At 42.6% G+C, this 26,736-nt stretch overlaps 1 protein-coding gene and 1 non-coding gene across 6 annotated transcripts in view; both read left to right on the forward strand.

Annotated features, from left to right (window-relative positions):
- ULK2 (unc-51 like autophagy activating kinase 2) overlaps window positions 1–26,736 on the forward strand; it is a 64,801-nt gene that overhangs the window by 26,449 nt on the left and 11,616 nt on the right. For 4 of the 5 annotated variants that reach the window (XR_011071809.1, XM_068529873.1, XM_068529872.1 and 1 more), the window contains exons 13-20: window positions 2,743–2,914; window positions 11,348–11,408; window positions 16,595–16,732; window positions 19,633–19,778; window positions 21,482–21,562; window positions 23,421–23,707; window positions 24,593–24,780; window positions 25,194–25,297. Coding sequence is in view for 4 of the 5 variants with exons in the window: in XM_068529873.1 (XP_068385974.1) it covers window positions 2,743–2,914; window positions 11,348–11,408; window positions 16,595–16,732; window positions 19,633–19,778; window positions 21,482–21,562; window positions 23,421–23,707; window positions 24,593–24,780; window positions 25,194–25,297 (1,177 nt within the window). In the remaining variant the exon portion in view is untranslated. The remainder of the gene's footprint in view (window positions 1–2,742; window positions 2,915–11,347; window positions 11,409–16,594; window positions 16,733–19,632; window positions 19,779–21,481; window positions 21,563–23,420; window positions 23,708–24,592; window positions 24,781–25,193; window positions 25,298–26,736) is intronic. The other variant, XM_068529874.1, reaches the window with a different exon arrangement.
- Window positions 12,620–12,692, forward strand: TRNAE-UUC (transfer RNA glutamic acid (anticodon UUC)). Its single transcript has one exon. It is a non-coding gene; the product is annotated as a tRNA-Glu (tRNA).

Genomic DNA, 26,736 nt, shown 5'->3' on the forward strand with positions numbered 1-26,736 from the left:
GGTGGCCGCCACGCTGGATAGAACAGAACTCTCCCATCGTTGCAGGAAGCTCTGTTGGACAGGCTTCTCTGATGATTCAGTCTGTAGGGTGCAGAGAGCATTGGTGATGTGCTGAGGGGAAGGCAGAGCCAGAAGGGTAGGGAGAGGCTGTGTCTTGGCAGAATTTGGGCACCGAGCAGCGGAGGCCAGACTTTTTGTGGTGAGCCATTTGAGAGATTTCAAGTGGAGGCGTCATCTGATCCGCTGTGTTTTAGCGAATAAATCCTTCTGTACGCGGGTGGAGGATTGGATCGGGGACACGGAGAGAAGCCTCTCCACCAGATCAGAGAACAGCCTGTGACCATTGCAGACTTTTCGGTTTGGGTTTGGTTTTGCTTTGTTTTTAGTGAGAATGAGGGCCTGAAGTAAGTCAGCAGTAGGAAAGGGGAAGACGAGGGGCCAGGAGGAGCTAGGTGAAGCGTTCGTGGCGCTTGGAGATCGCTTGAACTGGGGACCTAAGGAAGAGGGTGATCTTGACGGGACCCAAGTGGGTGGACTTTGATGGAGCCACTCAGCGAGGGAGCACAGAGGCGATGCGCTGGTGGTGTGCAGACGCGGGGGCAGGCGCCGGGGCAGCCTGGGAGAGGCAGAGCTGCAGTCGTCCCTCTGGCAGTGGTAGCCGAGGCAGGAAGGTGAGAGTGACCCCAGGTGAGGCTACGAAGTGTGCGGAGTGGAGGCCCAGGGTGGCCCTGGGGAATCCCGCAAGCCACTCCTCTCCGTCAAGGGGCAAAGGAGACTAAGAAGTAGCGGGGAAAGCAAGAGAGTAGGGTCACTGAACGGAGGGGGTGGGTCAGGAGGAGAGCGGCCCACAGTGTCGGAGTCGCAGAGGCAGGTAACTGAAGGCATAGAGGAGCCTCCGGAGAACGCGGCCACAGGGGTCCCCGGTGGGCTTCATAAGGGCGGCTTTGGTGGAGGGTTGAAAGCAGGAGGTGGGTTATGGTGGGTTAGGCGACACACAGGGGGTGAGGAATTGGGGTCAGTGAAGACTGAAGTTTCAGGAAACATTGTTAAGTGAAGAAGGGAGAGAAGATGGTAATTGAGAGGGTTGCATTGATTTGAGATGTGGAAAAATTAAACATGTTTGTGTGCAGAGGGGAAAAAAGCCAGAATAAAGGGAGAGGGTGAAAGTGTCAGGAGCAGAGGGGAGTGATCTGGGTCCTTGAGGAGGTGGGGAGAATTAGTGGAGAGATTAGCTTTGAACGCAAGAAGCATCTCTTCCACCCAAGTGGTTGTGGATGAAGGTGATTTTATAAATAGCAAAGGAAGAAACTGAGAGAGTTCCTGCCTGGAAAGAAATGGCACTGGAAAGAAATCGTGGAGTTAGATACTTGGGATCCAGCCCAGCTCAGCTGCTCTTCAGTTGGCAGATTTCCTCATCTTCTGAGTTCTGTTTATTTATATATGAAATGGATTTCAGAACAGGGCCGAAGTTAGATCATACACGGAAAGCTCTTAGCAGTGCCCAGCCCGTGGTAGGTGCTCTATAATGTTAGTCCCTCCATCTTCCTCTCTCTTATAACTTGAAGCATAAGTGCTCTTCAAAAAGTGATAAGGAGAATTTATATCATGTGTATGTCAAACACACACATACACACAAAGAAGTGATCAGGAGATTTGAGACTGATTTCATTGCTCCGTGACCTTCAAAGGAGCGCCAGCAGTTTAAGACTGGGGTTTAAAGAGCATTTTGTAGTATTTTTCTTTTTCTTAAATAGAAACAAAGGTTAAACATGGTAATGGTTTGTTTTAGTGAAACACAACTAACAGTGAATGATTACTTTCTTTCTTTGGGGCTATGTGGGTGGAAATTAAATATAACTTAAACATTCAAAATGTAAAACTATTACATGATTAAACTACACCTAAATTTAAAAAACAAAACAAAACATGGTAATGGGGACCTAACACAATAAATTATGAAGTTCATTGTTTTAGGAAACTGTTGTATGATGAAGACATTCAATTAGAGTTGTCACTAGTGTCCTTGAAGTGGGCAAGTGTCAAGAGGTCTATAGCTACTTACGCCCACGTATCTGTAAATATCTTTATATGCTTTTCTTCCCTTCCTGTCCTATCTCCCACAAATCAACTCCTTCCTCTGACAAAAAAGAACACAAAAGGAACACACCCACGCCTGTAAGGTTTTCTAAATCTCTCCTTCTGGAAGTGTAAATAATCTCTGTGCTTACATGCCCTTATCCTTACTGTTAACATGGTCTCTTGCTTTCCCTTTTATAATGTTTTCTTCATTGGAGATTTAAAACTTTGTGTGTGCAGGATGTCATTAATTTAAAGTCCCTGGACGTTTTGTTTTAGTCATTAAGTAAACAGGTATTGAGTATCTGCTTTGCTAGGCCATGCGCTGAAACGGGGATGTGGAGATGATAAAAACTCACCTGAACCATTTCAGGAGAGGCAGCGTGTACATGTGATAACTGGTATGATGGTTTTTTTGTTGTTGTTTTTTTTTTGGTATGATGTATTTTTAAGTATCATTTTTGGAAAACACTGTAGAAGTCATTATGCAAAGACACTTTAAACTGTGCTTTTCTAAGGGAAAGATTTTCCAAAGAGATTTTTTAAAATCTTAAATGGAATTGAACTCTATGCCACTTCCATGAAAAAAATATTCCTTAGTCTGATGGCTATTCTGACTTGCATTTTATTATGAGGCCACTTTTAATTTTATGTTGTTAATTTTAGTCCCTTCCAGATATGCAGCATATTCAGGAAGAAAACTTATCCTCCCCACCATTGGGTCCTCCCAACTATCTCCAGGTGTCCAAAGATTCTGCCAGTACTAGTAGCAAGAACTCTTCTTGTGACACGGATGACTTTGTTTTGGTTCCACACAGCACCTCGTCAGACCACTCATGTGAGAATCTTTTCTGCTTGTACACATTATATTTCTGAATTGACTAGACTAGCATTTTTTAACCTTCATATCACGCTCTCTCGTGTAGGACACCTTTTCAAATGGACATTTTATTTAGTTGATGGAATTCCCAGAACTATCTACCTACCTTCCTGTAATCTGCTCAGTCATCTTCTATAAGACAGTAACCTTGGATTCTGAAGGTAGATGAAAACTTTGTAGGAAATGATCTCAAATTCTGTTTGTATCCAAACAGAAAGGAATAGAGAAGCCAACATAATGAGAGAAATTAAATTTAAGGAAAGGAATTAAAAGAAGACCTCTTTTGGAAAAAAACTGAGAGTCAAAGGGTCTTAAAAACAGTCTGGATGGTGCTTCAGGAGCTACTGGCCTGAGTTCAGGAATGAGTCTCATAAATCTACAGGAAGAATTTTTTATAAAGGAAGCAGAATCCAAGCTGACTAAATACAGTCAGGGTTCTGTGGAACAGTGAAGGGCACCAGAAAACCTACAAAAAGAGAAGTTAGACAAAACCATGAAAAAGGACGGAAACATGGTTTGGAAATTGATTACTTTCAACAAGTGAATAGTACCCAGTTGACTGTGTGCAGATGTAGAAAGTTGGAGACGTTTGTATCAAGAGGTCTCTAGTTGTTTGTCAAATACGTATTTAGTAGCTGCTTACGTTCACCCCTGCTCTGGCTGTTGTGAAGGCTGTGGCCCTAGACCAAACACGCTTCAGGGCTGATTGGCTGGGGCAGGGGAAACACACGGCACATAAGGCAAGCGGCGGGCCCTGATCCGTGTGCTGAGAGCTGGGAGCTGCCTTTAAAACTCATCCTGTGTGGTGGTTTTATTTCACTAAAAAGTTAATTAAGACTTTTAAAATTGTGAAATATTTCAAACAAAATAATACGGCAGATACTCAAATCATCCACCGTGCTAATTTTATTTATGTCAACATTTTGCCATATATGTTTTAGATGTCTTTTTAAAGGTATAAAATGCTGTAGGTACAGCCAGAGCACCTTGCATCATTCTTCTCTTGCCAGAGATATATTCTTCCTCTTGATCTGTAATTCTCATATGCCCCTGTATCCATAAAGAACATAAAGTATTTTTATGATTTTAGTTTCAAGTAAATGTTATATAGAATATTGTTTTCTGTAGTTTGCTTTTTTATTCACATTTTTGCTGTGTATCTAGATCTATATCTAGGTGTGTATCTAGTTCATTTTAATATATGATATTTATAGTGCAACTAAACCACCATCCATTTCCCTACTGATTATGACTTGGAACATTTCTTTTTACTGTTCAAAATGTGTTATAAGAGATGTCCTTGTGCCAGAATTTCTTCCAGGTGGATGCTCTAGATATGTATAACTTTAACTCTATAAAATATTGGTATAAGCAAGTTGTAGCCACTAACACTTCTGCCATGCTGCCCCAATGTTATCATGGTGCCTTCTAAAGATTTTCATGGTTTTTTTTCATATTTAACTTTACCTGGAATTAATTTGTGTAGATGGCATAAGGGCTCGATCAATTACCCTAGCATTATTTATTGAATATTCTGTCCTTTCTACACTGATATGCAATTCCAGACTTGTCGTATCAGGCTTATATAAAGGATTTGTTTCATTGTGTGTGCGTAAGATGGGGTGGAAGGTGATGGTGGGGAGCATCCTAGAATTCTGTGGAGTCACCCGGGCTATTCTTGGCCCCCTTCCCCCCCCCCCCCCCATATAGTTTAATTTCAACTTGAAAATCCTACAAAAAACCATTTGGGGATTTTGATCAGCATTGTACTGATTCTCTAAGACCTATTCAGGGACCTAGAGAATTGTCTGCTCAAGAATGTTTGTGTGTTTGTTCCTCCACTTACTTAGATTTCTTTAGTGTGTTTTGATGCATGTTTATACTTTTCTACGTAAAGGACATTCACACCTTTTGTTTTATTGAAGTTACCTTTGGTTTTTTTTGTATTGTATAAATGTTGTCTTAAAAAAATTTCTTTTTTTGCCAAACTGCTCCTGTCGAGGTCTTTTTATGCTGCCAAATCCCAGGGGTCATTTCTCAGTCCTCATCTTTTTGATGTGTCCACAGCATTTGTTACGGTTGACCACACCCTGCCATGTAATTAGTAAAAATTTGTTATTGTGAAGTATATCATATGTATAAGATAGTTTTTTAAAAGATTTAATTTTTCCTTTTTGGCCACGGCATGCGGCTTGCGGGATCTCATTTCCCCAACCAGGGACTGAACCTGGGCCACGGTAGTGAAAGCTTGGAATTCTAACCACTAGTCCCTCAGGGAGCTCGCCAAGATTTAATTTTTTAGGTCAGTTTTAGGTTATACAACAAAATTGAGAGAAAGGTACAGAGATTCCCCATATACCCTTATGTACCCCTTATTGCATAGCTTCCCCCGTTGTAATCATCAGTCACCAGAGTGGTACATTTGTCACCAACGATGAACTGACATTGACACATCATAATCACCTAACGTCCACAGTTTACTTCAGAGTTCACTCTTGGTGGTGTACATTCTGTGGTTTGGACAAATGTATAATGACATGTTTCCACCATTGTTATTATACAGAGCATTTTCACTGCCTTAAAAATCCTCTGTGGTCTACCTACTTATTCCTCCCCACCTAACCCCTGGAAACCACTGATTTTTTTTTTTTTTTTTTTTGAAGGGGACTGCAGCTCCTGCATTGTGGGTGGGACTTGTGGCTCCTCTGTACAGCTCTCCCTCCCCCTTTCCTACTTTTTTTTAAATTGAAGTATAGTTAATTTACAATGTTGTGTTATTTTCAAGTGTACAGCAAAGTGATTCAGTTATACATATATGTATATATGTATTCTCTTTCAGATTATTTTCCATTATAGGTTATTACAAGATATTGAATAGAGTTCTCTGTGTTATACAGTATAGGTCCTTGTTGGTTATCTGCTTTATATACAGTAGTGTGTATATGTTAATCCCAAACTCCTAATTTATCCCTCCTTATCCCCTTTGCTAACCATAAGTTTGTTTTCTATGTCTGTGAGTCTATTTCTGTTTTGTACATAAGTTCATTTGTATCATTTTTTTAGATTCCACATATAAGTGATATATGGTATTTATCTTTCTCTGTCTGACTTACTTCACTTAGTATGATAATCTCTGGATCCAGCCATGAAGCTGTAAATGTCATTTTTCATTCTTTTTTATGAGTAATTTCCATTGTGTATATGTACAACGTCTTCTTTATCCATTCATCTGTTGATGGACCTTTAGGTTGTTTCCATGTCTTAGCCATTGTGAATAGTGCTGCTATGAACATACGGGTGCATGTATCTTTTTGAATTAGAGTTTTCTCCAGATATATCCCCAGGAGTAGGATTGCTGGATCATATGACATCTCTATTTTTAGTTTTTTGAGGAACCTCCATACTATTCTCCATAGTGGCTGCACTAATTTACATTCCCACCAACAGTGGTGGAATAGGAGGGTTCCCTTTTCTCCACCCCCTCTCCAGCATTTATTATTTGTAGACTTTTTGATGGTAGCCATTCAGACTGGTGTGAGGTGGTGTACCTCACTGTGGTTTTGATTTGCGTTTCTTTAATAATAAGTGATGTTGAATATCTTTTCATGTGCCTGTTGGCCATCTGTGTATCTTCTTTGAAATTTCTGTCTTTTAATTGTGCATTTAGACCACTGATGTTAAAAGTGATTATTGCTGTACCTGGATTAGTATCTACCATATTCATTACTGTTTTCTGTTGTTGTCCTTGATCTTTGTTCTTGTCTTTGTCTTCCACTCGTTTTCTACCTTTTGTGGTTTTAATTGAGCATTTATTATGGTTCTATTTTCTTTCCTTTCTTAGCATATCAATTATACCCCTTTTTTATTTTTTTTAGTGGTTGCCCTAGATTTGCAATATACATGTGTAACTAATCCAAGTCCACTTTCAAATATGCTATACCATTCATAAGTAGTGTGGGTATCTTATAATATCAATAACAAAATAATCCTAATTCCTTCCTCCCATCCCTTGTATCACTGTCATTAATTTCACTTATATATAAGCTACATAAGTCTGTATGTATATATACACATAAGATATGTAGGGAAGCATACATAACTGAGTACATTGTTGCTGTTGTTATTTTGAACAAATTGTTACCTGTAAACAGCTCATGGAGCTCAATATCAAAAAAACAAACAACCCAATTAAAATACGGGCGGAAGACCTAAACAGACATTTCACCAAAGAAGACATACAGGTGGCCAAGAGGCACGTGAAAAGATGCTCAACATCACTAATTATTAGAGAAACGCAAATCAAAACTACAATGAAGTATCACCTCACACCAGTCAGAATGGCCATCATCAAAAAATCTATAAACAATAAATGCTGGAGAGGGTGTGGAGAAAAGGGAACCCTTTGGCACTGCTGGTGGGAATGTAAATTGATACAGCCACTATGGAGAACAGTATGGAGGTTCCTTAAAAAACTAAAAATAGAACTACCATATGACCCAGCAACCCCACTACTGGGCATGTACCCTGATAAAACCATAATTCAAAAGGACACGTGTACCCCAATGTTCATTGTAGCACTATTTACAGTAGCCAGGACATGGAAACAACCTAAATGTCTAATGATAGGTGAATGGATAAAGAAGATGTGGTATGGTATATACAGTGGAATATTACTGAGCCATAAAAAGGAATGAAATTGGATTATTTGTAGAGATGTGGATGGACCTAGAGTCTGTCATACAGAGTGAAGTAAGCCAGAAAGAGAAAAACAAATATCGTATATTAACGCATATACGTGGAATCTAGAAAAATGGTACAGATGAACCTAGTTCCAGGGCAGGAATAGAGACGTAGACATAGAGGATGGACATGTGGACACAGTGGGGAAGGGGAAGCTAGGACGAATTGGGAGCTTAGGTTTGACATAAATACACTATCATGTGTAAAATAGATAGCTAGTGAGAACCTGCTGTAAAGCACAGGGAGATCAGCTCGGTGCTCTGTGACGACCTAGACGGGTGGGATGTGGGGGGGGGGTGGGAGGGAGGTCCACGAGGGAGGGGATATATGTCTACATATAGCTGATTCATTTCATTGTACAGCAGAAACTTAACAACATTGTAAAGCAATTTTACTCCAATTAAAAAATAATAATAAAAATAAAAGTTTTTATTTTACCTTCACTTATTCTTTCTTCAGTGTTCTTCCTTTCTTTATGTAGATTCGGTTTTCTGATCCATATTATTTTCCTTTTCTCTAAAGAACTTCTTGCAAGGCAGATCTACTGGCAACAAATCCCCTCAATTTTTATTTGTCTGAGAGTCTTTATTTCTCCTTCATTTTGGAGGATAATTTTGCAGGGTACAGAATTCTAAGTTGGTGGTTTATTTCTCTCAACACCTTAAATATTTCCCTCCACTCTCTGCTTGCGTGGTTTCTGAGGAGAAGTCTATGTAACTCTTATCTTTGTTCCTCTGTAGGTATGGTGTTCCTTTCCTCTGGCTTCTTTCAGGATATTTTCTTTATGTTTGATTTTCTGTAATTTGAAAATGACATGCTGAAGTGTAGTTGTTTGGGGCATTTACCCTGCTGGGTGTCTGCTGGGTGTTTTCTGAGCTTCCTGGATCTGTGGCTTGGTGTCTGATATTAATTTGGGGAAATTCTCAGTCATTGTTTCAAATATTTCCTTCTGTTGCTCCTCTTTCTTCTCCTTCTGGAATCACCATTATGCATATGTTATACCTTTTATAGTTGTCCCACAGACTGTGGATATTCTGTTCTGTTTTTTGGGTGTTTTTTTTTTTTAAGTCTTTGTTCTCTTTGTTTTTGGGTTTTCAAGGATTCTCTTGAAATAATACTCTTGCTCAGAGATTCTGTCCTCAGACATGTCCAGTCTACTAATAAGCACACCAAAGACATTCTTCATTAATGTTACAGTGTTTATCTCCAGCATTTCTTTTTGGATCTTTCTTAGGATTTCCATCTCTGCTTACCTTGCCCATCTGTTCTTGCATGGTGTCTGCTTTCCCCATTAGAGCCCTGAGCATATTAATCATACTTGTTTTAAATTCCCTGTCTGATAATTCCAACATCCCCACCATGTCTGGTTCTGATGCTTGCTCTGTCTCTTCAAAGTGTGTTTTTTTTTTTGCCTTTTGATATGCCTTGTAATTCTCTCTTTCTTTTTTTTTAAAGAAATAAGATTCTTTTTTTTTTAAATAAATTTATTTATTTTATTTATTTTTATTTTTGGCGGCATTGGGTCTCCGTTGCTGCGCACGGGCTTTCTCTAGTTACAGTGAGCGGGAGCTACTCTTCGTTGCGGTGTGTGGGCTTCTCATTGCGGTGGCTTCTCTTGCTGCGGAGCACAGGCTCTAGGCATGGGGGCTTCCGTAGTTGCAGCACTTGGGCTTAGTAGTTGTGGCTCGCGAGCTCTAGAGCACAGACTCAGTAGTTGTGGCGCACAGGCTTAGTTGCTCCGTGGCATGTGGGATCTTCCCGGACCAGGGCTCGAACCCGTGTCCCCTGCATCGGCAGGCGGATTCTTAACCACTGCGCCACCAGGGACACCCTGTAGTTCTTTCTTGATAGGCGCACATGATGTACCGGGTGAAAGGACCTGCTGTCAGTAGGCCTTTAGTGATGTGGTGGTGAGGAGTGGGCGAGTCCTGTGATTGGGGCTCTGCCTTGCGTTGAGCCTGTGCCTCTGGGCCGTGAACTTCACAGGTGTTTCAGATTCTTCCTCTCGCCTCAGGTGGAACAGGAGGACTACAGGGGCCTGGAGTTGGGTGTTTCCCACCCCCCCCCCCAATTAAATTACTGAGTTTAAAGTCACTTGAAAGCATCCCCAGACTTCCCTGGTGGCGCAGTGGTTAAGAGCCCACCTGCCAGTGCAGGGGACATGGGTTCGATCCCTGGTCAAGGAAGATCCCACATGCCGTGGAGCAGCTAAGCCTGTGTGCCACAACTACCGAAGCCCACGCACCTAGAGCCCATGCTCCACAACAGGAGAAGCCACCGCAATGAGAAGCCTGTGCACCGGAACGAAGAGTAGCCCCCGCTCACCGCAACTAGAGAAAGCCCACGCACAGCAACGGAGACCCAACCCAAACAAAATCAAAAACAAAAAATCCTCAATAAAGAACTTAAAAAAAAAAAAAAAAAAAAAGAAAGCATTCATTCCCCTCTGGTGGTTATGCTACCAAGTTGATATATGATTAGGTTCCATCGCTTCATTTTATTTTTGATTTCTAGAGCTTGTTCTTTTCTTTTGACTTAATTTTGTTTCATAATGATGTATGATTCCAAACTCAAAGCTACAAAATGAAGAGGTGAACTCTTAGTGAACTCCAGCTTCCAACCCTGTCCCCTCTGCCCCGTTTCCTCCGTAGGAAACTATTGTCTTTAAAATCGACTCCTTCCTTGCCCCTCTCTTTATCCCCTTACCCTGATTCATTTTCCTTTTATCCATCTTACCACTGCCTGGTATTATTACCTTCTTTCACTACTAGAATGTAAGCTTCATGAGAGTAGCGACCAAAGTAAATGTATTTCTCAGTTCCATGTATGGCCATTCAAAAGGATATTTATGATTATTTTTTTCCTTTTTGAGTATTTTGAGGTTACCACAGTTTATTTTATTTTTAAAAATTTATATTATTTGGTCAACACTGCTATTTCACAGCAACACATATGAATTATACCTTTGCAGCCATGTAAAGGTCACACAGGGCAGTGTGATCTAGTGGGTATAGAGGTGACAGGCCCCTGTGTTCTGAGCTGCGCTCTATTCCCTTAGACGGATGATGTCTGAGCATGAAGATGGCCTGTGGCATCTGTGTCCAAGAGGCCCCAGTTTCATGACATCTTGTTCAGCTACCCGTGCAAGACACAGGAGAGTGTCACGCAGGAGTGTGGGTGCTCCAGCGTTAGAGTGAATTAGACTTCGGATACAGGCAGCTGTACTAGAATGTGACACACATGTTCCTAAAAGTCACCACACCCTGCAAAGTAGTTCAGTAAAAACCACAGAGTTTATGGGCAAATTGGGATTAGGAGCACAACACTCAAAACCTTTGTCTGTGGCACATGAAAAGGAACATGATAAAAACAGCACAGATTTTGCACATGTTAAAAGGTGAAGAAATATGTATACACTGCAATAAGTATGACACTTTACCCTGAAAAGACCTGATGTTGGCAGCCTGTGAATTCAGCTGGGTGCAGTGTTCCGTGCTCACCTGTTGTTACTCATGGGCAGAATCACAACATAAGCAAATGGTAAATTTGTACTGTGATCAGATTGTTTCCTAATAGTCATGTTGGAACAATATACATTTTTTAAACAGGTGGTATAGCAGAACTGACTGTATTTTTCTCTTTTTCCTTTAGATGATATGCCGATGGGCACTGCTGGCAGACGTGCTTCTAATGAGTTCTTGGTGTGTGGAGGGTATGTTTGCATATATTTCACTAAACATTTTTTCATATTTTTTGTGTATGTGAGTAAAGTTATAGAGCTCTGTGTTCTTGATGTAAAATTTATTTTGTTTCACAATCTATTCTTTAAAAACTTTTTTGATTGTGTTAAAAAACATAAAATCTGCCGTCTTAACCATTTTTCAGTTTGAGTTCAATAATAGCATTAAGTATATCCACAATGTTGTGGAACAGGTCTCCATATACTTATTATTTTTTTTAATATACATTTATTTATGTATTTATTTTTGGCTGTGTTGGGTCTTCATTGCTGCGCGCTGGCTTTCTTTAGTTGTGTCGAGCAGGGGCTTCTCATTGCGGTGGCTTCTCTTGTTCCAGAGCACAGTCTCTAGGTGCACGGGCTTCAGTAGTTGTGGCACGTGGGCTCAGTAGTTGCGGCTCACAGGCTCTAGAGCACAGGCTCAGTAGTTGTGGCGCACGGGCTTAGTTGCTCCACGACATGTGGGGTCTTCCCAAACCAGGGCTTGAACCCGTGTCCCCTGCATTTGCGGGCAGATTCTTAACCACTGCGCCACCAGGGAAGTCCCTCCATATACTCTTATATGGTTATATATTATATTGTTATATTTAGATCTTTAATCTATTTTTAGTTGATTTTTGTATACGGCATAAGATTAGGGTCCAGTTTCATTTTTTGCATGTGGATGTCTAGTTTTCCCAGCACCATTTGCTGAAGAGACTGTCCTTTCTCCATTGAGTGGTGCTGGCACCCTTGTCATAGATCATTTGTCCATGTATGCAAGTGTTTGTTTCTGGGCTCTCTATTCTGCTCTACTGGTCTATAGATCTGTCTTTATGCCAGTGCCACACTGTTTTGATTACTGTAGCTTTGTGATATGTTTTTTTAAAATTTATTTATTTTTGGCTGTGTTGGGTCTTCCTTGCTGCGCATGGGCTTCCTCTAGTTGTGGCGAGCAGGGGCTACTCTTCGTTGCGGTGCACGGGCTTCTCATTGTGGTAGCCTCTCTTGTGGAGCACGGGCTGTAGAGCGCAGGCTCAGTAGTTGTGGTGCGTGGGCTTAGTTGCTCTGCAGTATGTGGGATCTTCCCGGACCTGGGCTTGAACCTGTGTCCCCTGCATTGGCAGGTGGATTCTTAACAACTGCGCCACCAGAGAAGTCCTGAAATATGTTTTTAAATAAAAACGTATGAGACCTCCGGGAATTCCCTGGTGGTCCAATGGTTAGGACTCAGTACTTTCACTGCTGTGGGCCTGGGTTCAATCCCCGGTTGGGGAACTAAGATCCCACAAGCCGTGTGGTGCAGCAAAATAAATAAATAAATAAAAAGAAGAAGTATGAGACTTCTAATTTTATTCTTCTTTTCCAAGATTATTTTGACTATTCAGGGTCCTTGCAGATTCCATATGAATTCTAGGATAGATTTTTTAATTTTTCTATTTATGCAAAAATTGCCATTGGGATTTTGATAGGGATTGCACTGATCCATATAAAACACTTTGGGTAGTACTATTGACATCTTAAATACTAAGTCATCCAATCTATGAATATGAGATGTCTTCTTTAATTTCTTTTAGCAGTGTTTTGTAGTTTTCAGCATACAAGTCTTTCATCTCCTTGGTTAGACTTACTCCTCAGGATTTTATTCTTTTTGATACTATTGTCAGGGAGATTGTTTTCTTAATTTCCTTTTGGGATTGTTCATTTTTAGTAAATGGAAATACAGCTGATTTGTGGGTGTTGATTTTGTATCCTGCACCTTTGCTGAGTTTGCTAGCTCTAATGTGTTTTGGGGTTTTTTTGCATGTGAAATCTTTAGAGTTTTCTACATTTAAGGTCATGTTATCTGTGAACAGAGATCATTTTACTTCTTCCTTTCCAGTTTGAAAGTCTTTAATTTCTTTTTCTTGCCTAATTGCTCTGGCTGGGAATTCTATGTTGAATAGAAGTGTTGAGAGTGGCCATTCTTGTCTCATTACTGATCATAGAAGAAAGGCTTTCTGTCTTTCACCATTGAGTATGCTGATAGCTGTGGGCTTTTCATACATGACCTTTATTATATTGAGGTAATTTCCTTCTATTCCTATTTTATTTAGTGGTTTTATCATGAAAGGGTGTTGGATTTTGACAAATGCTCTTTCTGCATCAATTGCAATGATCATGTGGTTTTTGTCCGTGTTCTGTTAATGGTGGTATACTGTAAATCCCATTTGGTCATGGTGTTTGATCCTTTTAAGGTGCTGTTGAATTTGGTTTGCTAGTATTTTGTTGAGGATTTTCACATCAAATTTCACCAGGGATATTCTGTAGTTTTCTTGTAGTGTCTGTGTCTGGCTTTGGTACTAGGGTAATGCTGAACTCATGGAATGAGTTTGGGAGTGTTCCCTCCTCTTCAAATTTTTTGGAAGAGTTTGGGTGTTTGTGTTAAGTCTTTAACTGTTCGATAGAATTCACCAGTGAAGCCATCTGGTCCTAGACTTTTCTTTGTTAGGAGATTTTCAATTACTGATTCAGTCTCATTACTAGTAATGGGTCTGTTCACGTTTTCTTTCTTCATGATCCAGTCTTGGTAGTTTGTGTATTTGTAGGATTTTTTCTGTATCTTCTAGGTTATCAGTTTGTTGGTAAGCAATTGTTCATAGTATTCTTTTAAAATCCTTTTTATTTCTGTGGCATTAGTTATGTCCCTTCTTTCCTTTCTGATTTTGAGTCTTTTCTCTTTTATCCTTAGTTAATCTTGCTAAGGGTTTGTCAATTTCGTTGATTTTATTTAAAAAAAATAAACCAACTCTTAGTTTCCTTGATTTTTTTCTATTGTTTTTCCATTTTCTCAATTTTCTTTACCTCTCCTCTAATCTTTATTATTTCCTTCCCTCAAGTGGAAGACAACCAGAATCTTAGAAAAAGAGTTCTGAATAAATCAAGATGCACAATCTGTATATGTTCTGACATCTACCTGTTATTTCCTTCCTTCTGCTAGCTTTGAGTTTAGTTGTCTTCTTTTTCTAGTTCCTTGAGGGATAGAGTTAGATTGTTGATTTGAGACCTTTTCGAATGTGAGATACAAACTTCATCTTAGCACTACTTTCACTGTATCCCATAAGATTGGGTACATTGTGTTTTCATTTTTCTTTTTCTCAGGTTATTTGCTGATTTTTTCCAAGAATTCTTCTTTGACCCATAGGTTGTTTAAGAGTTGTGTTGCTTAGTTTCTATGTATTTGTGGATTTTCTAGTTTTCCTTCTGCTGTTGATTTCTGGTTTCTATCCTTTGTGATTGATTGGAAAAGATACTTTGTATGATTTAAATTTGTTAAGATTCATTTTGTGGCCTACCATGTGGTATGTCCTGGAGAATGTTTCCAGTGCATCTGAGAGAAATGTGTTCTGTCAGTGGGGGGAGTGTTCTGCAGCGTCTGTTAGGTCCTGTTGTCTGTGGTGTTGTTCAGGCGGTTGTTTCTTTATTGGTCTTCCATCTGGTTGTTCTATCCATGATTGAGGGTGTGGGTTCAGCCTGTGATTATTTTTGTAGAATTGTCTTTTCTCCCTTCAAGTCTGTTATGTATGTGCCTCATATATGTGGTAGTGCTGATGTTTGGTGCATGAATATTTATAATTGTTATGTCTTCATGGTTAATTGACCCTTTTATCATTAAATGATGTCTTTTTTTTGTTTCTTATAACAGCATCTGACTGAAAGTCTATTCTGTCTGATGTTAATGTAGCCACCCCTGCTCCCCTTTGGGAACCATTTGCATGGAATATCTCTTTCCATCCTTGCACTTCCAGCCTAATAGGGAAAGATTTATTACTGCCATTTTGTTACTTTTCTGTACGTCTTGTGGCTCTTTTGTCCCTCATTTCCTTTCTTACTACCTTTGTATTTTGTTGTTTTTTTCAGTACTGATATGCTTTGATTCTCTTCTCATTTCCTATTGTGTATATTCTGTAGGTATATTCTTTGAGGTTACCATTGAGAGTATATAAAATAATTTAAAGTTATAGCAATCTATTTGAAACTGATAACAACTTCAATCACATATAAAAACTCTACTCCTATAGAGTATAAGAGTATACTGCCCCCCACCTTTATGTTACTGATGTTCCAGATTACATCTTTATTTAGTGTTTACCCATTAATATCTAGATTTATAATTTGGGGGTACTTTTGTCTCTTAGATTCTTTTTTTTTTAAATATTTATTTATTTATTCATTCATTCATGCATGCATGCTGCGCTGGGTCTTAGTTGAGACATGGGGGATCTAGTTCCCTGACCAGGGATCCAGCCCAGGACCCCTGCATTGGGAGCGCAGAGTCTTAACCGCTGGACCACCCAGGAAGTCCTTAGATTTTCTTTTTATTTAAATATGAAATAATGGTTCCAAAAGTTCTAAAGTGACACTTCAGAAGATAATCATATTGTTTGTTTAGGTAACTAAATATATAATCTCTTTATCTCTGTAAGGTTGTAACTGGGCAAAAATGGGAGAGTTTGTGGCTTTTTTAGAATTACAGAAGGGCAAAAGAAGGAAATAACTCATCTTTCTTAAGGCCCAGTACTGTCCCTGATGTTTGAAGGTATGTTGTAAATTGAACCGAAAGTCATCGAAGGACGTGCTGTTTCTGAATTTACGAAAAGCAAGGAAAGAAACCAGCTACACTACAAAATGTGGACCTCAGATGGGTTATGTGCAGGGAGAGTCACACAGTGTATTTTCAGTCTTCATCAAAGTCCAAGTTCCTTGGGAACGCTTACTGCACTCACAACTTTTGTAAACATTCCAGTCATCTCTACTCTTGAACTTCCTGTTCTTTTACCCAGCATATTTTCCTAGAAGTATTTTTCCTCTTGCATGAGGAGTGCATAGCAGAGTGTGAGCAGATGAAGCTGCGTTTTGCGGCCTGTGGCTCTTTCCTGTTGTTGCAGAGGGGCGTCTGTCCCCTTCTTCTTACAAGTCTTCCTCCTCAGTATGCATGTGTAGGCCAGTAGACTTCTGTAAAGGACAAGTGTGGTTTTTTTGGCTTTATGTATATTTTCAAGATGATCATTTCTTATTCACATTCAGAAGTGATCATTTGGCTTCTTATAGAATTTCCTCTAAATACCACCAATGCGTCAGATGAAAGGAAAGCGGTCTCACTTGTATTTCTTTCCTTTTTCAATGAATGATGTCTGCAGGCAGTGTCAGCCCACTGTGTCCCCTCACAGCACAGCCACCCCCATTCCCGTCCCTACTCAGATAAGGAACTACCAGCGCATAGAGCAGAACCTCTCCTCCACTGCCAGCTCTGGCACAAATCTGCATGGCTCTCCAAGGTAAGCTAGCAGTTGCTTCCTTTCCCAAGTCTTCCTTTCTTTTAAAATTGTTGCTGTGATTGAAAGATCTGTTAATTTCCATGGTCGACTTAGACTCTTACCTATGTGTATAATGGAGATGTACAAAATTGAATAATAATAAATTTCTTTGTAATGGGTCTATTTAAATGATATTTAAGCTTGGCTGGGTAATTAATATAGTATGAGATATATATATATATATATATATATATATATATATATTTGTCCACAAGTATAATTATTTTTAAGAATTGAGGAAGAACTTGTTAAAAAATGAAATCTCACCAGTTTTAGCAGACTATGTACACATTATTTATTTCTCCCACATCCTAAAACCCCACTCAAGTAGAAAAGGAATGACAAAGGTATAAGTCCACAAAGACAAGTAAAACGCGAGAATAAGTATTGAGTGGGTGAGCGCTTCCGACACATTTCTGGAAGTGAGAAAGAGAACAGCGGAGGGGTGCCTGCTGTCGCCACCGGGCAGGGTAAGTGTGTGAGCAGGTGGGGCTCAGGCAAAAACAGGGCAGCCGGAGTCTTAGCTCAGGCGGGGTGGCCAGATGGAGGCGGACGGCTGAGAGCAGGAAAGCTGCATCTGGAGGAAAGCGCATGAGTGCAAAGAGAGGAAAACTTATACGTGAAGAACTAGTACCTTAGAGCTAGGTTAGAGACTGCATCTGTAAGTAAGAACGAAATGCTACTGAAAACAAGCGAAGTAAAAGAGACCTCTTGGACATTACAAAATAGAATAACTGAACTAAACAAAAATAAATGTTGGAAGACAGAGCTGAGGAAATATTTGAAATAGATAATCAAATCAAGAAGATGGAAAGTGTGAATTAATAATACTCTTCAAGGATTAATTAGTTTAGGCATTCTAGAAAGAAAACTATAATAGCGAGGAAGAAAATTTCCAGGAAATAATTAAGAAAGTTTTTTCCAAAATTGGAGGAGACAAGATTTTAGATTAAAAGGACCCACCAAAGGAATAGCTCAGTGAATGGAAAAGGATCCTCACCGTCTTGTACGATGTAAATTAAGAAAACTTCTAGGAAGGGTATTTGGCAATATCTGTGAAAATCAGTAATGCATATATCCTTTGACCCATCAGTCAGCTTCTGGTAACTTATTCTAAGATACATATTCCTTGCCTGTGTATAAAATCGTATGTATACAAAGTGGTTAATTGTTATAATAGCAAAGGATGAGCAACAAGCCCAGTGCCCACCAGTAAGGGACAGATTTATTCTGATCCATCTGTGACAGTGGAACACCTTCCAGAGAGAGTCAGGAAGCTCTCTGTGTGGTGAGGTAGGGCGGTTTCCAAGGTACATTATAAAATGAAAACAGCAAAGTGAATAACAGCGCACTAGCAGTGGTTCTCAAAGTGTGGTCTGCGGCTCCATTTCAGAGGGTCCATGAGGTGGAGGCTGTTTCCATGGTAATTCCAGGATACTGTTTGCTTTCTTCACTGCACTGACATGTGCACTGTTGGTGTGAACACAGTGATGGGAAAGCTGCTGGTGCCTCAGGACACGTCACGGGAGTGGTTCCCGTTCTGCCGTTAGCCCTGGTCTCTTTACCTCCACACACTTGTAGTTCCGAAGAGTGTCTTTAGTGAAACAGTGAAAGGTATTATCCCTCTTTGAAAATCTCGACCTTGAGTGGAAAGTAGGCATAAAGCACCTTTGCTGCACATCGGAGTAGCGGTCCTAAGGAAAAGCCCTTGTATGGTTGTTTTCTTTGTGAGCTGAATTTTAGCCACTTTTTCACGGAACACCTGGTGCTTGAGAGGACAGCTGTGGCTGTGGTGTTGACAGCCATTTTGTCAAAAGTGAACTAAGTTGGTGGTGATATTTTGATATGAGTGTGACTTTTTGATATTATATAATGCGTCAGCGTTTGGAATACCTGCATAACTCTGTCAACCAGTATTTTCCAAATGACCAAATTTTTTAAAAAGCATACACAGATATAAGATCCATTCCAAGTCGAAGATACTTTTGCCAGAGAATGGAGTTTAATGGAACAGAGGACAAATTTTACCGATGTGGTTTCAGATTCCACATTGCAGCTGATCTTAGAAATGACCACTTGCTGAGTTTGGGGTAGCATCAAAGAGGAGTGTCACAGTATCTGAAAGGCTACCAAAGTGCTTCTCCTATTTCCAGTTACAAATTTATAAGGCAGTATTTTCTTCATGTACTTCTCCCAAAATAACACGTATAACAGACTGAATGTAGAAACAGTTATGAATACCCAACTGCCATCTCTTGAGCCAGACATTAGAGATTTGCAAAATGTAAAATAATGTCATGCTTCTCAATAATTTGTTTTGGAAAATATTTTTCATAATCTTGTGTCCTAAGTTTATTATTTTTAATGAATAATTACAAAAATTTCTCAGTTTTAACTTCTAGTACCATAAAAATCAATAGATACAATAAGTTGCATAAATAAAAACTCTCTGGTATCTTCAGTAACTTTAAGACTATAAAGGGGATCTAAGACCAGGAAAGTTGAAAATGATTGGTATGGAATCTATTACCTTTGTTAAAACAAGATGAAAATAAGATTATGTATTCAGTTTGCTTGTATTTGAATTAAGGAACTCTGGAAGGATACATTAGAAACTAAAAATAATGGTAACCTTTTGAGCAGGATTGAGGAAGTGTTGGGAATTAGGTAGACGGATACAAGGATGGGAGGGAGACCTCACTCTGTATAATTTTGTAGGTTTTATGTTTGTTGCATATGACTATGTTCCATATGTTTAAAGAATCGACTCCGCGGCATAGTGTTAGGAAGTTTTAGGAAAAAAGAGAGAAATAAAGTCCTAGAAGCTGCCGGTGAGGGAGTCATATTATTTTTCCCTTTAGATCTGCGGTGGTACGAAGGTCGAACACCAGCCCCATGGGCTTCCCCCGCCTGGGATCCTGCTCCCCGGCGCCGGCAGACGCAGTACAGGCGGTCGGACGAAGACCCTCCACGGGGTCTGCCAGGCCTTACTCACCGTCCCCTTCGGGTAAGGAGAATTCATAGCAGTTGTTTCCAGCCGTTTTGCATTATGACCAGTGCGACATGACACTCTCGTTAGGAACACTGGCTCACGATGGCAGCGAGTCCCAGCTGACTGGGAGCCATATCCCGCCCCTCCAACCCTACCCTGCCCCGATTCCCTCTTGAGAATCTCTGTGTAAAGCCATTCAGACCGCTGTCGGAGACTGGGTAATATAAATGGATCTTGCGGATAAAAAGCACCTCCACTGGGTTTGGGCTCTAAACACCAGCTCAGAAACCCTAGGTGAAAGTACATAAAATGCCTACCCTACTTGGCGCTAGGAGTTACGAGGATTAACAGGCAGCGGAGTACGTGGCAGCGCTGGGTTACGTCCACCAGAGGCCTTCCCGCTGCGGAGGGACCGGGGGGCGGGCAGCTCCAACTGCGGGTCGTCCCACCTCTCCTGGACACCGCGGGCAGCAACACGGGGAGCTCGAAAATAGCCGCCCGAGGCACGCAGGGAGGCCACAGAACAGCCAATCCCAACCCCACAGGAAGACCTCGAACCACACTTTCAGGGGCTTAACTAAGAGAAAACGCTCCAGCTTCAGAACACACGCGAGAGAGGCCAGGGCAACGGAGATCCGGAGTCCGTGAGCAGCGGCCCCCTAGCGGCGACGTGGGGGAGAACGGGAGCAGGGAGGGCCAGCGCGCACGCGCGCGCACACGCACGCGCGCACCCGAAGGGGGAGGCCCCGCCCTCCGTCTCCGCCCCGGAGTAGGACTGGGAGGGAGGGGCGCGTCTCGGAAGCAGGCGGAGCGAGCGAGCGGGACCGAAGCCTCGCCCGGGAGCCGCGGTTCACAAAGCGAAAACCACAGTGATCATGTGTTTTAAAAGTTTATGTCACCACTTCCCCTGTGGCAGTGGTGGGGACACTGCTTTTAGCTGGAAAATCTTTAAAGTCTTGGCCCCTCCTCGCCCCCTCAGAGGCCCCCGGGCCCCCGGAGTTTGCGGACGAGGCCCCAACCCTTGCTCTCAGGGAGGCGGCCCTCCCTCGGGGTCGAGTCTCTAACCCGCTGCTCCGCCGCTGCTGGAGACACACGTCTCTCGTCTGCTTGAGATCCCGCGGAAGCTTTCCCCGCCTCCCCCTCTTGTTAATTCGGGTTCGCAGCGGTAGATGCAAAGAAGGGGGCTGCAGAAATGTGCACGGAGCGCCTGGGCAGCCGCCGTGAGGAAGCAGGGGCCGCAGGGCGCCCCTTCTGACCACCTTGTAGGCCTGACGCCCGGGGGGAGAGGGCAGGAAGGAGGGGTGGGCAGGCGTCTCGACGGCCGGTGAGTTCTGAAGAGCGTCCCCAGGCTCAAGCCACCCAGAATCCCCGTGACCCACACAGTCGGGCTGGGCCAGCCGGGGGGCAACCCCGGCGGGAGGGGAGTGCGGCGGGTGGAGGGGCAGCAGCTGGGCCCCGGCAGCCCCACGCCCGAGACCCACGGCAAAGGTTTGCCTGGCTCTTGCCCAGTCTCTGCCCTCCGGGCGGGTCCTACGGTGCTTTGATCTAGCTCAGGGTGCCCAGCACGCTGTCGCTTAGTACGTGTGAGCTGAGCTGAACTGCATCTTCGCTAGTTGAATGGTGTCAGCTGTAACGTGCGATCTGTGCATGTGTCGCCTTTTCCATGCTGTATTAGTTGTGAGCCATTTCTCCGTGCTTTGCCCTTCCCTTCTTCACAGTTGGCACCATTCCTGAGCAGTTTAGTCAGTGCTGCTGTGGGCATCCTCAGGGCCAGGAATCCAGGAGCAGGAACTGGTCAGGTAGGAGATGGACTCGCAATGTTAATAGTTTAAATCCCGTCGTAAGTGAGTTTGAGATATGTTTTTCCAGTCATAACAAACCAACAGAATTTATGGGAAGTATTTTCTCTGCTCTCCTGTCGTTTATGCTAATGTGCTCTAGCGTATCACTGCCAGTTGGTTCTCGCCTACGTATAGGATTCTTTTATGAGACTACGTCCTGGGAATTACACAACTTGGCTAAACTCCGGTTGTTGTCCCACAGATAGTGAAAATCAGTCTAGGAGATGATGAAATTTCATTACCTTGATTAATACTGGTTTTGATGAGAGCTACCAGTTAGCATCAGATAAAAAAGAACTATGGATGTTTATTTGCTTTATTATCTAAAATATATATGCCCGAAAAGATCTGCGCAAATCACACTTTGATAAGTCAGATTTTATTGTATGTGCATTTGAGGAGTCGGGCAGTGAAAGGAATGCTGTGTTACTTAGAAAAGCACTCTTGGGACGTCTCTGGTGGTGCAGTGGTTAAGAATCTGCCTGCCAATGCAGGGGACACGGGTTTGATCCCTGGGCCGGGGAAGATCCCACATGCCGCAGAGCAACTAAGCCCGTGCGCCACAACTACTGAAGCCTGCACGACTAGAGCCCGTGCTCCGCAACAAGAGAAGCCTGCACACCGCAACGAAGAGTAGCCCCCCATCTCCGCAGCTAGAGAAAGCTTGCGCGCAGCAACAAAGACCCAACGCAGCTGCAAAAAAAAAAAAAAAGTTAATTAGAGGTTTTTTAAAGAAAAGAAAAGCACTCTTTTCTAGGTTTAGTGTTTCATATTTTGTGTTTCTTTAAAAATAAAGCTTGATCAACTTTGTCCGGATCATAACATTTTGTCACTGTTTATTTGTGTATGTGTACGTATATACACACGTGTGTGGCAGAACCCAGTTCTGAAAAATGAAATAGTAGATTTAGGAGGAGAGTAAGCCATGAGTGGTCAGCAGCAAGAGCTCCTGTTTGTTGGGAAAGATGATGGTTATCAGCCACTAAGAAGGTTTGTGTGTCTTTAACGTTATTGGTGGTAGTTTGGCTTGCAAGAAGCTCCAAGGAATTTGTAACCGGAGCCCCAGGCTTAGTGAATGTTAAGTCAGCAACAGCAGGGTTTGGGGGGGGCGGAATTCCCTTGTTATAGCCAGCTGTTCATCATATCAAGACCCCATCACCCAGTGTCTCCTTAAGAGGCAAGAATATCTGTGGACAAGTGTTTTCTTTGTAGAGAAGATGGATACTTTAGGTTTTAAATGAATTTCATGAAACTGACAAAAATAAATATGCATATGCTTGTTATTTTTAGACAAAATAAAATCCAGGAAAAGTATATTATCTTTCTAATTTTCTTTCCAACATTCTTTTTTGAATAAAGAGCTATTCTAGGTTAGCTTGAAAAGTTTCTTTTAGTTGCTATGTGAGAAAAGAGAATAATTACATTGATAATACACACATAACGTATCAATATGAAGAGTGGAAATCATCTCGTTCCATGTAGATTTTTGTTGTTTTCGTTGGCTTTACTCACTCTTTAGCTCTCTGTGGTGCTGACTAGACGCTACGTTAATTGAGTTGTGTGCCCGCTGTTGGTAAAACAGCCGACAGACCCGTGGTCACTAACCCCTGTCTCCTGGGAAGGCCAACGGCAGCGTGCTTGTCACTGTTTGTAAAGGATGCCAAAAAATGTCTCTTGCCAGGTGAACAACTTTTAGAATATCTCACGGGAAACAAGACATTCATTGGAACTCTCCTTGAAGAGGTGTCTTCTTAACTCGCCAGTTTCTGCCCTGCACTTCTTCCCTGTGGGTTAACGCTGTCTCTGTCCTCGGCAGGCTCTCCCGCGCCGCAGCCTCCGTCGCCGCAGCCGCTCTTGTTGGGTGCTAGACTGCAGAGCGCCTCCACCCTCACCGACATCTACCAGAACAAGCAGAAGCTCAGAAAGCAGCACTCGGACCCCGTGTGCCCGTCCCACGCGGGGGCTGGGTGCAGCTGCTCCCCCCAGCCCAGTCGGCCCGGCAGCCTCGGGACCTCTCCCACCAAGCACGCGGGGTCCTCCCCGCGGAGTTCTGACTGGTTCTTCAAAACTCCATTACCAACAATCATTGGCTCTCCTACTAAGGTGTGTTTATTAAGCCCTTTTGTAGATGTTGTGACTTTGCTAAATTAACATTTGTTAACTGGGGCGTTTTGTTCCGGGTGGTCAGCTGAGGTCCAGCCACGGACCACAGGAGAAATTGAAATAGAGAAGTTGGTTACTCAGTGGTCCTGGAAGAAGCACCCAGATGCCACACGGGGAAGTCAAGTCAAAGTGCAGAGAGAGACAGGACCTGGGCACATGCCTTTATTAGGGTCTGTGGGTGGAGTGCTCTGGGGTTCCCGGGCTAGGGCTGGATGGGTCAATCCAAACCAAAAGAGCAGGGTTCTGATAAGTTCCACGGGGGTCTTGCCTAAGGGGCACACAGCGGGAAGGCCCTGGGAGACGGGGGCAGATCACCAGGCCTGTCAGGGAAGTCGTATCCGGAACGTACATTTATTTGCGATTCTGTGGGCTCCTGTCTAGGGCGTGTGCTTGTACAAGGGGCTGGTGTCAATTTAAGGTCCCTGCAGGCCGCATAGCCAAGCACAGTGGATGTGGAAGCAGCAATACCATGGAGTAGCTTATTAACTCTCAGTAGTAGGTCATGAACTAGTATCATAAGTACTTTATAGACAGCATTCAGGAAGAGGATAGCTGCAATTTAATCAGCACCTGCCGTGTACCAGGCAAAGTGTAAGTCCTTTACTTGCTGAATGCTTTATATACGCGTTCCCATTTAATCCTGAAAAAAGGAAACAGGCCTAGCGTGAATGAACTGTCAAGGTCACAGAGACTGGAAGCAGGAGAGCCGGCACTTGAATCCAAGACTGACAGAGTCTGGAGTCTCTGCTCCGGCCACCGTGCCACGAGCCTGACGGTTCTGAACATTACTACGTCATAACAACCAGTTTACATGTGTTCTCTTAGACCACGGCTCCTTTCAAAATCCCGAAAACGCAAGCGTCTTCCAACCTGCTAGCCTTGGCCACTCGCCGCGGGCCTTCTGAGGGGCAGTCGAAAGATGGGAGTGACGCACGGGGATGCTCTCACCTTCTCTCAGTACAAGGAGGGGAGAGGCAGACGTCCGAGCAGCAGGTCAGGGCGGCGTTCGGCAGGTAAGAGACGCCGTTTCCTTCCAGCCCTGAACGTGGGAACTGTAACAGTGCCTCCATTCCTGTCATGAAGCAGCCAGACCCGATGAGGAGCTGGTTTATGCCGGTGGTTCGTGACACTGTACACGTGTGAGGCACTGCACACACTTAGAACCCCTGAAGGCCATGGCTGTTGCCTATACCTGTGGGAGTCCGGAGCGCCTCCTGAGCTTCCTGAGTAGTCTGTTTCTGCCTTTTTGTTGATTTTGGGTGTTGAAGTTTATCTCTACCTTGAATTGTTCGGTCTCTATTTTTTGTCTCCTTGTTCTCTGACTTTCCTTTAACCATTTTATGGCTTGGTCTAAATCACCCTTATTACTGATATGTCTGGATTTTTTAAAAGTATACATTTACATTATTATCATTCTTCTTTTTAGATCTGTCAGTACTGGGAAATTATCAGATCAACCGGTAAAAACACCTTTAGGTGGACATCAGGGCAGCACAGACAGTTTAAGTACAGAACGACCAATGGATATAGGTAAGAGAAGTCTGGTTTCTTTTCAGGCAGGTAATCTGTTTGTTAACTTTCCTACTGCTGCTGTAACAAATTACCACAAGCTTGGTAGCTTAAAAACAACACAGATGTATTATTTTACAGTTCTGGAGGGCAGAAGTCCACAGTGGTGGGTCTCACTAGGCTGAAATCGAGGTGTAGGCAGGGCTGGTTCCTTCTGCAGGCTCTCGGGGAGAGTGCACTTCCTGGCCTTTTGCAGCTTCTGGGGGCTGCCCTCATCCCTTGGCTTGTGGCCCCTTTGACCGTGAAAGCCAGCAATGGCCAGTCTAGACTCGGACCTTCTGCCCCATTAGTCTACACTTAAAGGACCCTTGTGATTACATTGGACCCACTGGATAATCTGGATAATCTCTTTAAGTTCAGCTGATTAGCAGCCCTGGTTCCATCTGCAGCTTTAGTTCCTCTTTGCCATGTAACATAGCCTATTTACAAGTTTCAGGGGTCAGGACGTGGGCATCTTTGGCTTGGGCGTGGGGGTAATTACTCGGCCCATCTACTCCTGTTGACTGTTCACGAACCTGTTGACCAGATTTCTTCATCCAGTCCCTGTCATCTCATCTAATTTCTTAGGAGCCTGTCAAGACAGGGACTTGTGCAGTGTCTTGATGATCAGCAGCCCATGAGTTAGAAGTTAGATGCCGACCAAGATTGCTTTTTATCAGTAGGATAACACTGGCCAAAGTTGCCTTACACATCTGTACTCTTGAGCATTTCTTACATAGCAAACCCAACCTATGAAGAACCATAGGTCACTGAGATCCCTGGCTCTTTCATAGCCGTTCCAGGGAACTTTATGTCCATGGACCCACATCTAGATTACTTCAGACTGCTTATCAAAAAATGAAAACAAAGGGCTGGCTCCAGACCCTAACCCAGACTTGTTTAATCAAGTTTTCTGGGAAAGGATTTTAGGAATCTGTGTCTTTAACAAGTTCCCCACGTGATTATTGTGTCCACTTAAATTTGAGAGTCAGTATTGGAGCCTCTTTGTTCTTGTTTTCTCTGTAATTCTTTTACCGTCTCTCCCATGAGCCTCCAAAGGAGGAAATACCTAGACCAGCAAACACCCGAGTATGGTTTCTGTGCTGTAGGGCTTGATATTTCACTCCACCATCATCTTGCTGGCATGGTTTCTGAAGAGAAGTCTGGTGTAATTCTTAACCCTCGTTCCTCTTATAAATGAGGTGCTTTTTCTCTTTGGCTTCTTTCAGGATTTTTTCTTTGATTCTCTGCTGTTTGAAGATGAAATGCACAGGTATAGATTTTTTGGCATTCTAACTGCTTGGTGTTCTTTAAGCTTCCTGGACTCGGAAGGTTTGGTTCTGCATTTATTTTGGAAATTTCTTGGTCATTACTACTTCACATATTTCTTCTGTTTCTTTCTCTTTCTCCTTTTGATATTC

Source organism: Eschrichtius robustus, chromosome 20 (assembly GCF_028021215.1).
Source record: "Eschrichtius robustus isolate mEscRob2 chromosome 20, mEscRob2.pri, whole genome shotgun sequence".
Taxonomy (NCBI): domain Eukaryota; kingdom Metazoa; phylum Chordata; class Mammalia; order Artiodactyla; family Eschrichtiidae; genus Eschrichtius; species Eschrichtius robustus.